We start from the raw sequence: 14,783 nt of genomic DNA, 5'->3' as shown, positions 1-14,783 counted from the left end.
CAATGACTTTCTTCACAGAATTGGAAAAAACTGCTTTAAAGTTCTTATGGAACCAAAAAAGAGCTCACATTGCCAAGACAATCCTAAGCCAAAAGAACAAAGCTGGAGGCATCATGCTACCTGACTTCAAACTATACTACAAGGCTACAGTAACCAAAACAGCGTGGTACTGGTACCAAAACAGAGATATAGACCAATGGAACAGAACAGAGCCCTCAGAAATAATATCAACATCTACAACCATCTGATCTTTGACAAACCTGACAAAAAGAAGAAATGAGGAAAGGATTCCCTATTTAATAAATGGTTCTGGGAAAATTGGCTAGCCATAAGTAGAAAGCTGAAACTGGATCCTATCCTTACTCCTTATACGAAAATTAATTCAAGATGGATTAGAGACTTAAATGTTAGACCTAAAACCATAAAAACCCTAGAAGAAAACCTAGGTAATACCATTCAGGACATAGGCATGGGTAAGGACTTCATGTCTAAAGCACCAAAAGCAATGGTAACAAAAGCCAAAATTGACAAATGGGATCTAATTACACTAAAGAGCTTCTGCACAGCAAAAGAAACTCCATCAGAGTGAACAGGCAACCTACAGAATGAGAGAAAATTTCTGCAACCTACTCATCTGACAAAGGGCTAATATCCAGAACCTACAAAGAACTCAAAAAGTGGGCAAAAAGTGGGCAAAGGATATGAACAGACACTTCTCAAAAGAAGACACTTATACAGCCAAGAGACACATGAAAAAATGCTCATCATCACTCACCATCAGAGAAATGCAAATCAAAACCACAATGAGATACCATCTCACACCAATTAGAATGGCAATCATTAAAAAGTCAGGAAACAGCAGGTGCTGGAGAGGATGTGGAGAAATAGGAACACTTTTACACTGTTGGTGGGACTGTAAACTAGTTCAACCATTGTGGAAAACAGCGTGGTGATTCCTCAAGGATCTAGAACTAGAAATAACATTTGACCCAGCCATCCCATTACTGGGTATATATCCAAAGGATTATAAATCATGCTGCTATAAAGACACATGCACATGTATGTTTATTGTGGCACTATTCACAATAGCAAAGACTTGGAATCAACCCAAATGTCCATCAGTGACAGACTGGATTAAGAAAATGTGGCACATATACACCATGGAATACTATGTAGCCATACAAAAGGATGAGTTCGTGTCCTTTGTAGGGACATGGATGCAGCTGGAAACCACCATCCTCAGCAAACTATCACAAGAACAGAAAACCAAACACCGCATGTTCTCACTCATAGATGGGAATTGAACAATGACATCACTTGGACCCAGGAAGGGGAACATCACACACTGGGGCCTATTGTGGGAAGGAGGGAGGGGGGACGGATAACATTCGGAGATATACCTAATGTAAATGACAAGTTAATGGGTGCAGCACACCAACATGGCACATGTATACATATGTAACAAACCTGCACGTTGTGCACATGTACCCTAGAACTTAAAGTATAATTTTAAAAAATTAAAAAAAAAGAAATTTGCAGACATTACTCTGTATTCAACCCTCCCTCAACTACAGTTTAACATTACATCCTCAGTTTTATCCAGAATCAGTGTAAGCAATGGTCACATCAAGAACATTGCAGAAGCTTGTGTGAACTTATTACTGAAAACACAGTCCCTTGTATTGTTCATGTCCTTTACAACAGGCAAACTTTGCCTTCTTTGGCAAAACAGATGCTGATTCCCATAGACGACTGTGGGCCACAGTGCTTTCTGTCTTGGCTACCAGAAAGCCCAGAATGCAACTCTGTCTCACCTGCATCCATCACCCTTATTTTTAGTTTCCACTATCATTATTTCCCTTGCACTTCCCTACTTCCTCCTCTCCCCAGTTACATGACTCTTTTTATCTGTCCTTTTGAAAAATGATCCATTGCATTCCTTCTTTTGGTTGTAATCCATCTCCAGTCCTTTTTAGGAAACAGACTAAGACATGAATCAAGTAACCCCAGGTTAATGGGGGCAGAGTCAATAGTAGAACTCAAGGTGGACCACTTGTCACGTCTGCTGTCTCTCCCTTAAAATGGGTGTCTTCAAGCTCTGCCTCCTGCACCACGGGACCCCAGCAGTCTTCTCACTGGCTTTCCCAGCAACTGCACCACAGACCTCGCATGTGGAGCCATTGTGTTTACAGACGCCCCAAGGACCCGTGCTCTAGGAAATGGAAATCCCCAGCATATAGTCCAAAGGCCATCTGTTCCTGCATCTCCACAGATTTCATGTCTGTACTTCTGGCTGCCTCGGCAGAGTTGAGGGACTGGGCCTGCTTCCCCCAACACTGCAGAGAAGAGAGGAGAGAATTAAAGAGCAGACACAGTCCTCGTCTTGTACCAACTGCGCTGCCTGCACACCTTGCTATGAATAACAATACCAACAGCAGTAATAACGGCAGTTCTCATCCGTTGTGTGTGCCTCTCTACCAGGCATTAGAGTACATCATCACCACTTCCCTCCACAATGTGTATTACTCCTGTTTTGGAGATGTATGGAGCTCTGAGCCTGTTTTCCTAAAAAGGCATGACTTGCTGGAAGTTAACAGCATCTACTTGCACGCAAAGGACACATAAGCTAAAGTTCTGGCATGCTCTGAGGGACAGCAAATGAGACCCCTGCAATATCAGTCACTCTACTAATAATAGCTACAAAAGCTCTGACGATTGGACAAAAGTGGTTTTTCACCCATCCCAGGCATGCCACTTCTTCCAAATTTAGTGAACTATGGCTGGATCAATATGATTTCATTGAAAAGAAAGTCGTCCCTAACAGCTTGCACCGACCTTGTCTCTGCTGGAGGCTTGAGGAATAAGAGAATGTAAAGGATGAGAAACAGAGTGTTCATTCATATACACAAAAAAATCAAACGAGAAATCAACAGAGATGTTGACCACAATCTCTAGAAGAGCCATCTTGGTAATGAGCAGAGTCAAGTGAGAAAGCACCTGCTTCCATACCCCAGTTTCAAACCTTCTCAGGCTGCTCAGGGCCAAAGGCCAGGCCTTCCCACACCCTTCTGTGCATGGATCGTGAGTGTCCCTCAGAAAATGCTGGCTCTTCTGTTGTTGTTTTTGGAAAACAAATGCTTCCTTCCAAGATTCCCCCTCCCAGTTAGTATCTGTGCTCAGGACGTGGAGTCCCTGGACACATTACAATGGATTTGTCCAGGTTTGAGATCTCGATTTTGTGATTTCCTCCCCATCTTCCTGGTTTCTCTGGACCCTACTGAGTTATGATCCAACCCTCCACTGCCTGGAGAATGCTTAACTGATCCCATGCCATGCCTCATTCTTCCTCCATGCTCCCCTCGCCGCCAGGATGTGGCTCTCAGCAAATGTGGTTTTTTTCTCATTTTGATCACTTCCCAAACCCATTTTAAAAAGACAGCATGCTGCCAGCCCCAACACTAGCCCTCCACAGACAGCGAGTCTCATCCTCCATTTTCCACGCTCCTCTCTCAACTCAGGAACTGGGTTTAACCCAGACCCCTACCCCTGGGCTCAGAGCCTCAGATTAATTTTTACAAACATAGTATCCTACCCAGCACATCAAGTTATATCCCCCCTCACCTGTGTATAACACCCTCTGTCAGCTCCACTACAAGCCATTGACTTCTATGATACAAAGAAGATCTAGCGCCGGGTGCAGTGGCTCATGCCTGTAATCCCAGCACTCTGGGAGGCCGAGGCAGATGGATCACTTGAGGTCAGGAGTTCAAAACCAGCCTGGCCAACATGTTGAAATCCTGTCTCTACTAAGAAGACAAAATATAGCCAGGCATGGTGGCGCATGCCTATAGTCCCAGCTACTTGGGAGGCTGAGGCAAGAAAATTGCTTCAGCCCAGGAGGCAGAGGTTGCAGTGAGCCGAGATTGCACCACTGCACTCCAGCCTGGGTGACAGAGGGAGACTCCATCTCCAAAAAAAAAAGAAAAGAAAAGAAAAGAAAAAAGAAGGAAAGAGAGAAAGAGAGAGATAGAGAGAGAAGAGAAGAGAAGAGAAGAGAAGAGAAGAGAAGAGAAGAGAAGAGAAGAGAAAAAAGAAATGTGGCAAAAGGAAGCCAAAACAGTCCACCTGAGTCAAGTCTGGGACCCAGAAACTTTGGGGAAAAGTTCTTTTTTATCTGTTTTATCTTGGAGGGGCAACCACACGGCTTTGCCTCTCCCTACTCCCTAACCCACCACATTGACAAACAGAATTGGTGCTGGGCTAATGAGTTACTACTTGACACAGTATCCCATCACTGTGTTGATGTCTGGGCACCTGCACTCCTCCCATGCTGCCCTGTGATTGTCGGCACCCTGAGGGCATGGGTTGCTTCTGCTCCCTCAGTGCCTCTCCAGGGACTTTCTCACAGAGGGAGCACTATCAGTGCTGGCTGCTTCTTTGGTCAGAAAGGAAGTTGATTGGGGGACTAACAATTGAGAATATACATTAAAATATTTCAGAAAGCAGACACAACAACTTCCTGTGTTTACACAGCACTGGTTAAGAATCAGATCCTTACAACAACCTTCTAAGAAAAATAGGACAGGTATGAGTATGCCCATATCATAGATGAGGCAACTGAGGCTCTGAGAGATGGGATGACTTCCCCAAATCACATGACGAATACCTGTGGAACCAAGGTTAGAAAGTCTCTCCTTCTGAGGACCCAACTAGCACCAGTGTCTACCAAAATGGAAAGCGGGGAGAGAAACCCAGAGATGGCTGTTTTATGGGTGAGTATGTTCTCACCCTCGCCAACTCATCTACAACTTCAAGTGCAGGTACTACCTAAACTACAGATGTAAGTTCCAAACAGCTCATGTATAGGGGCACTGAAACTCTGAAGGCCAATATGTCATTTATGCAAAACTATGCTCTAAAAAGCATAAGCATGTGCAAGGATAAAGGAGATACCAGAGGGACGAAAGACAAGCACTACTGGGGAAGCCAAGTCTAGGACTGAGCAGGAGAAGGTGGCAGAAAGACAAGAGATGTGGAGGTGTCTGGCCTGGCGTGGTCGCTCACACCTGTAATCCCAGCACTTTGGGAGGCCGAAGCAGGCAGATCATGAGGTCAGAAATTTGAGACCAGCCTGACCAACATGCAGAAACCCTGTCTCTACTGAAAATACAAAAATTAGCTGGGCGTGGTGATGCGCACCTGTAATCCCAGCTACTCAGGAGGCTGAGGCAGGAGAATTGCTTGAACCTGGGGGACGGAGATTGCAGTGAGCTGAGATCGCACCACTGCACTCCAACCTGGGTGACAGAGCAAGACTCCATCTCCAAAAAAAAAAAAAAGAGAGAGAGATAGTGGAGGTGTCATAGCGTGTGCAAAGAACAGAGAAGGAGGCTAGGAGGAGGCATCAGAAGAGGGGGAATGGAAGGAAGAAGAGGGGGTGGAAGGAAGAAGAGAAGGAAAAGCATGAGAGCAGAAGGATGGGAAGGAAAGCAAAGAAGGAAAATAAGCGAGGGGAGGGTAAAAAAGGACACACTTTTCCTATGTCTCTAGGTTTCCCCTAAAATAATTACCCTGGGGGACAGAAATCATAGCATGGGCATTCGTTTTGCTCACCTCCTTTCCAAGGATCAGCAGCAGAGATTAAAACATAGGAAACAAGACACAAATAGAATGAGGTTAAGAGAACATTACACATTCAGATAAACCAGACAGAAAGGAGAAGAATATACTGGAGTTAGAAGGAAGACAGAAGAAAGAGGAGTGATAGGGTTGGCCAAAACAGGACCTCACCAGCAGGAAGCAGAAACCTCCACCCAAAGCTGAAACTAGTGTCATGTTGCCAGGAAATCCAGAGAACATTAGTTAAGGAGGAACGGAGATCCAAAACAAAGACGGTGCCTGCATTTGAGGGCGGTGGTGTTAAGACTGAGAGGACTGAAACCAGGAGACAAAACACACAGCAGTGCAACTGAAGGGGAAAGACACAGCGTGGTCCTTGTGAAACGAAGACACTTCAGGCATGTGACCAGCGCTCCCGCCACCAAAAATCACCTTTCGTTGGCAAAATGTTTGTAGCTAATATTCATGTGTGTGTTTGTTCATTGTTTAATAAGCATTTGTCCACCTGCCATGGAGTTATTGTCCATTGTAATAAATCTATAAGAACAGAACCCATAGACTTTCTTCTTCTCAAGCAGGGGACTCATGACGGTATCAGTCACATGCTGGTATTTGATGAGTGATTTTTTTCTGATGGAGATAGCAGATCTGTTGGTGGTGAAAATGGTGTTAGCCCACAATGTAAATCGGAATAGGTGTTGCTGACTATAATGATGGCACTGAGAGTGGGTATGGTGATGAGGGGGCAGGTGGTCACAGTGGTGGTACAGAAGGCAACAAATACAGAATTCTGTTCACAGTGGGAAGCATGAAAACTATCATGATGGTAGTTACAATGAGCAAGATGATCTTTGCCGTGGTAAGTCACCACTTACACAACTACACTATGGAGAGGTGTGTGTGTGTGTGTGTATGTGTGGTGTATATGAGAGAGAGAGAAGAGGGGGTGGAGGGAAAGAAAGAGAGACCACCCACAGTTCACCCATGGTTAAAGTAGAGTACCATCTGCCACAGGACCTTCCAGAAGAGGCGTCACAGATGATCAAGGTCAGTAGCCACTCCTTTCCTCTAAAATTGCTATGTTGCCCAGGCTGGTCTCAAACTTCTGACCTCAAGAGATCCTTCCACTTCTCCCCCCAACAAAGTGCTGGGATTACAGGTGTGAGCCACTGTGCCTGGCCTCCGGGTAGATTTTTAAATTATGTATAGGCTATCCTGGATTTAAAAAAAAAAAAAAAACTACCTCAAACATCATCTAAACTGTGTGGCTGTGCATCAGAACCTCCTGCGGAGTTTTTGCCTAACACCGATGAGAACTTCATTCCATACCAACCAAGTAGGTCAAATTCCAGAGATGGGACACTGGCATGAACATTTTGAAAACACTTACCAGGTGATGTTAATCAATTCACCTGATTAAGAACCTTCTGATTTACAGAAGAGATAAGTGAAACCAACCACCACACAATATTTAGTGGCGGAATCATAACCAGAATCTCCACAGCAAATCTGGTGCTGTTTCCCCTGCACGCTGCTGATGCAGTCAGCATGGCTTGCGGCCTTCTCTCATTACTCTGCTCACTAAAGAAGTGTCTGACTGTACTAGGACCCTGAGAAAAGAGAGAAAGGAGATGAAACAGAAAAATGAAGAACACGCACAGGGACAATGTGTTGCTTCTCGTGGAGCAAACCCAGCCAGTGCTCTGAGGTGGGAGGATCTCTCTCCCCACCCCAACTCTTCCCCGTTCCCCCCACATCATGGGTCGCTGGAGAGGCAAGTGTGATTTCAATCCCACAAAACCCACATCCTGCCTGGCCCTATTCCCAAACTATCTGCATCCATCCAGCCCTCAGGAGACCCACAACCCAGGAGAAACATGCTCATACTTTCTTGGTAGGAACTTTGATCTTCAAGAATTCTGCCTCTCTGGCCAGCACCTGCCACGGGGCGTGTATCCGGACAAAGATGGATCCCTGGCTTTTATTCTGCAAGGTACAAAGGAAGAACAAATGGAAACACTTGTAAGTACATAGCTTAAATTCCTGGTTCTCCAACTGTTCCACACCAGAAGCCTAACCCGTTGTTCTTCAGTTTCTCATTTTCGTTCTCTTTAAAATTCACCAGAGACCAGTCCCTTTCCACCTGTACCCCGTTCATCAGTCTATTCCAAAAAATGCTCTCATCGAAAACAGGAGGATAGTGCTCCCAAAGTGTGGCCCCTGGAAGTTTGGTAGCTTCAGAGGAAAAAAAAAAAAAGAACAAGTTAAAACAATTTTGGTCACAGATTTGAAATATAAGCAATCATGATTTTCATGGAAATCTCGTTACACTCTTAATAACAAGTGGTTGGTTTTCCTCTGCTCACATTCAGTGAATGGCCTGCAACTTGACTCCATTCACACGTTTTTATTGTTTATTGTTCAAGTTTGTATTTTTGTTCTGCTATCATGCTGTTTATAGCCCCAAACCACAAAAGTGATCTACTAGAGCCTAGATGTCATACTGTAAATCATAATGACAACTGGTACAACGCAAAACAATATCATAAACAGGGCTCCTATATGAATACAGAACATGAATCTATGTCTCAGAATAAGTGATTGTGTTGTGTGTTGATTTATCTCAAAAAATGAAAAATAAGGACAGAAAATGCAGTGACGAGTATTTGAAAGTCAGGTTTTATTGACCCAGCAATTCATCTGGCCCTTGTCACCATGTCTGTTACAAATAGGTGTCAGATTATGAGAGGAAGGCACCTCATCTTCAAATAAACACTTTTTTTTTTTTTTTCAGAACAAGCACACACAGGGGAAAAACTCTTTACTTTCTGACATGAATTTAATTAATTTTGTCACTAAAAAACTAAAGAGGACCAAAAGAAGGACCAAAACCAAGTAGGAAAAACTGGCAAAGTCTCATTATTGGTGAGAAGTTTCTAAAACTACCTGCAACATTCAGCACAAGCGTTGTCTTTGAACTCCTTCACTGTGTTCAGAGAGAAAGAACAAGCTGATAGCACAATCCTTCATTAAGTACGCCCTCTGATCTTGGTTCAGTGTCGAAGACTATATAGAAAATCTTCAACTCACAGGCTCCGACTGTTTGCATTTTCAGTTTGCCTGGCAGAGAGATAGATGGCAAATAGAAGACTACTTCCCCCACTCAAGAACATGGTCTATGGAGCTGCTCACATGTGTTTTTGAAATGATGAACAAAATAAAAAGATATTTTATGGCACTCATGAATGCAAGTGAAAACTATCTCTATTATTTTTCAATGGCAGCTTCAAAATATGTGCAGTAATTCAAACAGTCTAGAACCAAACCTCACTTTGAGAAAAAAAGCTCATGACTTACAAGGCAGAAAAATGAAGAATAAACCAAGATTTCACAAGGAGATTAGACTATGGTACAAAAGGCTTGGATAGTCTAGAGTTTGAAAATACTGAAAATAACCATTATCACAATGCGTATTTATTGAGTGTGTATTATGCGCCAGAACTGAGTTAGGTGATCACGTGCATTAGCTCACACAATATTCGTAACTATGCTGTAAGGCCAGTACTACCACCACTATCTCTATTCTACAGTTGAGGAAACCAAGGCAGGGAAAATGTAAATGATTTGCCCAAAGTTACACAGATAGTGCAATAAAAATAGTTTTCAGACATGACATAGTCACTCAGGATAATTAAGAAACATACCCAAGGACTGTAACACAACACGAAGTCATGTGTTTAGGCTAAAATCAAATCCAAGGGTCGATAAGGAACCCATGCGGCAGCCCTAAGATGAAACCTTCCCAATCCCAAGTGTGACATCGTTCTGACAAAATACTGAAAGTGGCCTTCAGTGAGAAACCTCCCCAGTTTTATCTTTGGTCATGCAGGACTACTGGACAGAATCATCAATCACTTGTTACTACTTCTAACTGTAATTTAAGCTTTTCCAATTAAGTGAAAATAAGGGGAAAGAAAAGAAACCATCTGTGAAGCTGACCTGCAGGCCCAGCTCTCCGTCACAGCCCCAGAAATTATGCTTTTGGTGAAAGATGGCAAACAGCATCATCCCTCTCGCTAAAAGGAGATCATGACTATTATGAATGTTAACACATTACCCTTTGTCTTTATCTTCAAATTGTGATGAATGCTGTTTTAACTTTCTTAGGGTTGGTTGCTCAAGTATGTAACAAATGTCCCTTAAGTGGGTGCAGATGTTCAAAGTTTGAGGTAGGGTTGGGAGGGCAAGGGTCAAATTCCAAGACCTTGGTGGCAGACTGCTAGCTGTCCCCTGACAGCCGTTCTCATGTTCTTCATTTTTAACAAAGCACATGGCCGTCCAGCATTAAGACCACATCTCCCTTGCCATGAGATGTTTCCATCAACAGTATTTCTGGCCAATGTCATGAGGTGGAAGTATCTGGTAACCTTCTTCAAAAACAGCAAGTAGGTGCTTTTTGCCCCTTCGTTTTCTTCCATCCCTTAACCTGCTGCCTGCTGCCTGGAAAATGGACACAGACATTTTAGACCTTAAGGTTAAAGTCCGGGCCAGAAACAGCAAAGTGTCAAGAAAGAGACTGAGTCTCGCTCTAGGGAGTATCACAGCAGCCCTGGGCTGCCTGTAGATTTTTAAGTGAAAGATAGAATTTTACCTTGTTTATCCACGGTGATTTTAGAGGCTCTATCAATTGCAGCCTAATCTTACACTAACCAATGCAAAATCGTTTCCCAGGATGGGGCTGTTAACTTCCTCCGGCAAAGCATGCATCTCCACTCTCCTCAAAAGGAACTCGTTTTAAATGAAAACAAAAGCAGGAATGCAGTTTTGTGGATCTAGTCATGCTCCTTTCATGCTATGCCATATTGTTACCTTCTCATAAAAAGGAAAACATACCCACCAATGTGAAATATTAGCTGGTGTGACTGGCCGTGTCTCCAAAGAAAAAAATAAATCCTTGAAAGCTCAGGAGCACAACCATCACCGAATGCATCGCCCAGGAATCTAAACCTGAAGGTTAACATGTATTGACTTAAAAAAAAATTTCCCTTGTCCCCTAGGCCACTCTGACATCCATTCAGCCCTGTTTGTGGGTGGGGATTCTTTTAGGCACAGTAGGGGAGTGGAAGAGCTTGGAGCTTCCAAGTCAGGACAGAATAAGATCTGAATCCTTAGTTATCGTGAACTAGTCCTGCAATAAACATGGGGGTGCAGGTATCCCCTTGATATACTGATTTCTTTTCCTTTGGATGCATACCCAGGAATGGGATTGCTAGGTCATGTGCCAGTTCCATTTTTCGTTTCTGAGGGACCTCCATTCTGCTTTCCATAGTGGCTATACCAGTTTACATTCCCACCAGCAGTACCTGAGAGTTCCCTTTCACTGCATTCTTGCCAGCCTTTATTTTTTTGTCTTTTTTATAATAGCCATTCTAACTGGGGTGAGATGATATCTCATTGTGATTCTGACTTGCATTCCTCGACGATTAGTGATGTTAAGCATTTTTTTCATACACCAATTGTCTATTTCTATGTCTTCTTTTGTGAAGTGTCTATTTAGATGCTTTGCCCAGTTTTTAATTAGATTATTTGTTGAATCAACCTAAATGTCCATCAAGAGAGGAATGGATGTTATATATATATATGCACTGGAATCATATTCAGCCATAAAAAGAATGATATCCTATTACTCACAGCAACATGGATGAGCCTGGAGGACATCATGTTATGTGAAATAGGCCAGACACAGAAAGACAAACACCACGTTCTCACTCATATGTGGAAACTAAAGAATATTTGAGCTTATGGAAGTAAAACATAGAATTGTGATTATTAGGGGCTGCAGAAAATGTGGGGAGGGGAGGATGGGGAGAGGTTGGTTAATGGATCCAAAGTTAAGCCAGATGGGAGGAATACCTTCTAGTGTTCTGCAGAACTGCAGGGTGAATAGGATTAATATTATTGTATGTTTCCAAAAAGAAGAGAGGATTGTGAATGTTTACAACACAAAGAAATTCTATGTTGGGGTGACAGATACGCTAACTACTCTGATTTAATCATTACACATTGCATACATGTATCAAAATATCACTCTGTATCCCGTAAGTATGTACAGTTATATCAACTAAAAATAAAAGGAGAAATTATGTTTGTGACAGCATTATTCCTAATAGCAAAATACTGAAAACAACCAAAATAAATTATGGAACAAGATCAGAAAGGGAACAAAAACTATTGAGGTGTATAGCTTCCCTCATAGTTTAGAGATTCAAATAGAATCAGTATTTCCTACTAATTCTAGAATCTTCACCACCTGAAAATAAAGGGAGACCTATATCTCAATTATTAGGAAAAAAAATGATTTGCCTCCGGAAATTCGCAGCTGTGGGAGCTTAGGCAAGTCACTTAACCAAATGAGCCTCACTTTCTTTATCTGAATAAGGAGCATGAAAAATGTTGCATGGCTGTTGTGAGAATTGCAGATGAAGTAGGTGAAGCCCTGCTAGTGTTCCTGAAATGTGGAGAAACATCAGGCCTTACTATAGCAATTAGCTCTACCCCAGTAAAATGACTGCTTCTCGCCTGCAGACAGTAACTGAAACCTCTTTTGGATTCTTCCAGCACCTACCACGAGGCTGCACACACAGCAGGTCCTCACTGGGGAAAAATTGTGAACGAGTAATCCTGGTTCCTTCATTGCCTTGCACTTTTATCTACAAGATTTTCAAAATGTCCCACATGTCCTAAAGGAAATCACAGGTTCAAAATAGAGTGCACCTCCAGAATTTGGGGACAAAGTCAGAAAATATAACTTGCTGAAATCGACAGGAAATTTAACACATTAAGAGATTAGCCATCGGAGGATATAACCTGTCCCTAAAGAAGATGTTATAAACAAGTAATCAATATGGCTGGAGGGGCTCCCAAATCCCAACAGGCAACTAAAACTTCAGTTCATGTAAAATGAGCTATAACACATAATTTGGTCCTTGTCATCAGAGAAGGGAGAACCAGGGCACAGATATTTCTGTAGGAAGGCCCAGGCCTGTCAGTCTAAGGCAGGTAATTTTTCCAGGGGCAAGAAATGTGAAATATATAACAGGGCAGGAAATGTCTCTAACTCAGTTGAAATGTCTCAAAAACCTATGCAATCCTTTCACTGTGACTCCATTTTCATAAGCCCTACAAACCCTGCTTCTCTAGTTCTTGGTATTAGGGAGAGTTACCCGAAGACGGTGTGAGTACGGTGGCCAAAGGAAATGAATACTCCTCAGTCAGAGCCTGACTTCTGAGTTTACTGGTCTCTCTCTCTCTCTCTCTTTTTTTTTTTTTCCCCCAAGATGGGGTCTTGCTTTGTCTCCCAGGCTGGAGTGCAATGGCATGATCTTGGCTCACTGCAACTGCCTCCCAGGCTCAAGCAGTCCTCCCACCTCAGCCTCCCAAGAAGCTCGGACTACAAGTGTGCGCCACCATACCCAGCTAATTTTTAAATATTTTTTTAGAGATGGGGTTTTGCCATTTTTCCCCAGGCTGGTCTCAAATTCTTGGACTCAAGTGATCCACCTGCCTTGGCCTCCCAAAGTGCCAGAATTACAGGCATGAGTCACCACATCTGACCTGATCATTTCTTTTAACTCATGATGTCCACTGGTTTCCCAGACTTGTCCTCCACTAAGTAAACTGGTAGAGAACTGAGCTCACAAAGAGGCTAAGTCAGGTCCCATCTTGAACCTGTGCCCTACCCAGTCTGCTGACGTCTCGCTCCCTCCCTACCCCCCTTCCTCTCTCAAGTTAACTCGACAGCAAGCCTGATGATTTGCACATGGTCTAAGGTACCAGCGCCTCTCACCCTCCTCCCCAGGCTCCAGCACCCAGCCCTTCTCACTGTCATCTGACTGTTCCACCAGCTTCCCACCCTGGCGCCTCCTCACACTCTATCCCCCTCCATTGCAAAGCTCTCATCATCCCCTATCCCACCCAACTCCTGTTTGGGTCTCAGCTTAAAAATTCCTTCCTCAGGGAGGCTCTTCCTGAGCTGTGGATTACACTTGGTCCCTTCCTCTTGCTTGTACAATTCCTTGTCTTTCTCCTTCATAGCACGGACCCACTATCACAGTCACTGTGTCATTAGGCATCTCATACCCGTCTACTGTAGCTCCATGAGGACGAAGAATGAGTCTGTCTTGTTGTTTGCTTTGTCCTCAGCAGCCACCACAGTACCTGACATATAGTAAGTGCTCAGTAAATATTTCTGGCAACTTCAGTACACATATACTGTTTTCTTAGTGGATTCCATTTGGATCCTGTGACCGATTTCTAAAAACTGGCTACCACGGCCCACAGAGTAATTGGTGACCTTTGGCCAACAGAATTTAAATCTAATTCAGTTTTGAGAAAATAATTCAATGACCCTTAAGTATCCATTTTGAATGTTTCTCTCATATTGACAGCTAAAGTTACTCAAGTTTCCACCTGACCAGGAACCATCTAAAGATCGTGGCGGGCCTCTCCATCCTCTGGGTAGCCCCAGGTGCTCACTGCATTTGCAGACCGCCGTTCCCTTTCCTAGAGGCCAAAGGAATTGACACAGCCTCACTCATGCTCACAAAACACAACCTGAACTGGATATATCTGAAACTTTTCTGTCTCATAGGCTTCTAGGGGTGTTGTAGCATTAAGGAGAAGAATTAGGAATACTCCGGAAAATAGACAAGGCTTCAAACGTCAGTCTTTGATGTCTTCACTCAGCAAGCATTTGACTGCCACGGTGCCAGTCAACACCCCATGCTGACAGTTCAAGGCAAAGCCAGCTTAAGGACACAGAGGAATTTCAGAATGGTGAACTGATTTGGCCACAGGACTCTAGAGTTGGAAACACCTCCAAGCACACCGAACATATCTTTCTCCAGTAACAAAGGAAGGCCTGCAGCCCAAGAGGCCGTGCTTCATAAGCATAGACATGCAGCTAACTACCAGCACATCCAGGTCTCCTGGCACCAGCATTCATCCCACCCTGCCATCCCTCAGGGCTGCCAACCATCCACGGCAGTCCTGCAGCCCCTCCCTTCACAAGAAATTAGGGAGGCAGGAGAAGGAGGAATCGGCTAGGGAGTGAGGGAAAGAAGGGGCTGTCACCCCGAGCCACCTCTCTCCAGCACTCCAGGCCC

At 43.7% G+C, this 14,783-nt stretch overlaps 1 protein-coding gene across 1 annotated transcript in view; it reads right to left on the bottom strand.

The window, feature by feature from the left end:
* ANO2 (anoctamin 2) overlaps nucleotides 1–14,783 on the bottom strand; it is a 362,906-nt gene that overhangs the window by 284,110 nt on the left and 64,013 nt on the right. Inside the window, exon 4 of the mRNA XM_030939846.1 lies at nucleotides 7,507–7,605. Within this exon, the coding sequence (XP_030795706.1) occupies nucleotides 7,507–7,605 (99 nt within the window). The remainder of the gene's footprint in view (nucleotides 1–7,506; nucleotides 7,606–14,783) is intronic.

The sequence above is a fragment of the Rhinopithecus roxellana genome, chromosome 10 (assembly GCF_007565055.1).
Source record: "Rhinopithecus roxellana isolate Shanxi Qingling chromosome 10, ASM756505v1, whole genome shotgun sequence".
NCBI classification, from domain to species: domain Eukaryota; kingdom Metazoa; phylum Chordata; class Mammalia; order Primates; family Cercopithecidae; genus Rhinopithecus; species Rhinopithecus roxellana.
The sequence above is the reverse complement of the archived record's forward strand: the minus strand, read 5'-3'. Positions and strand labels throughout refer to the sequence as shown.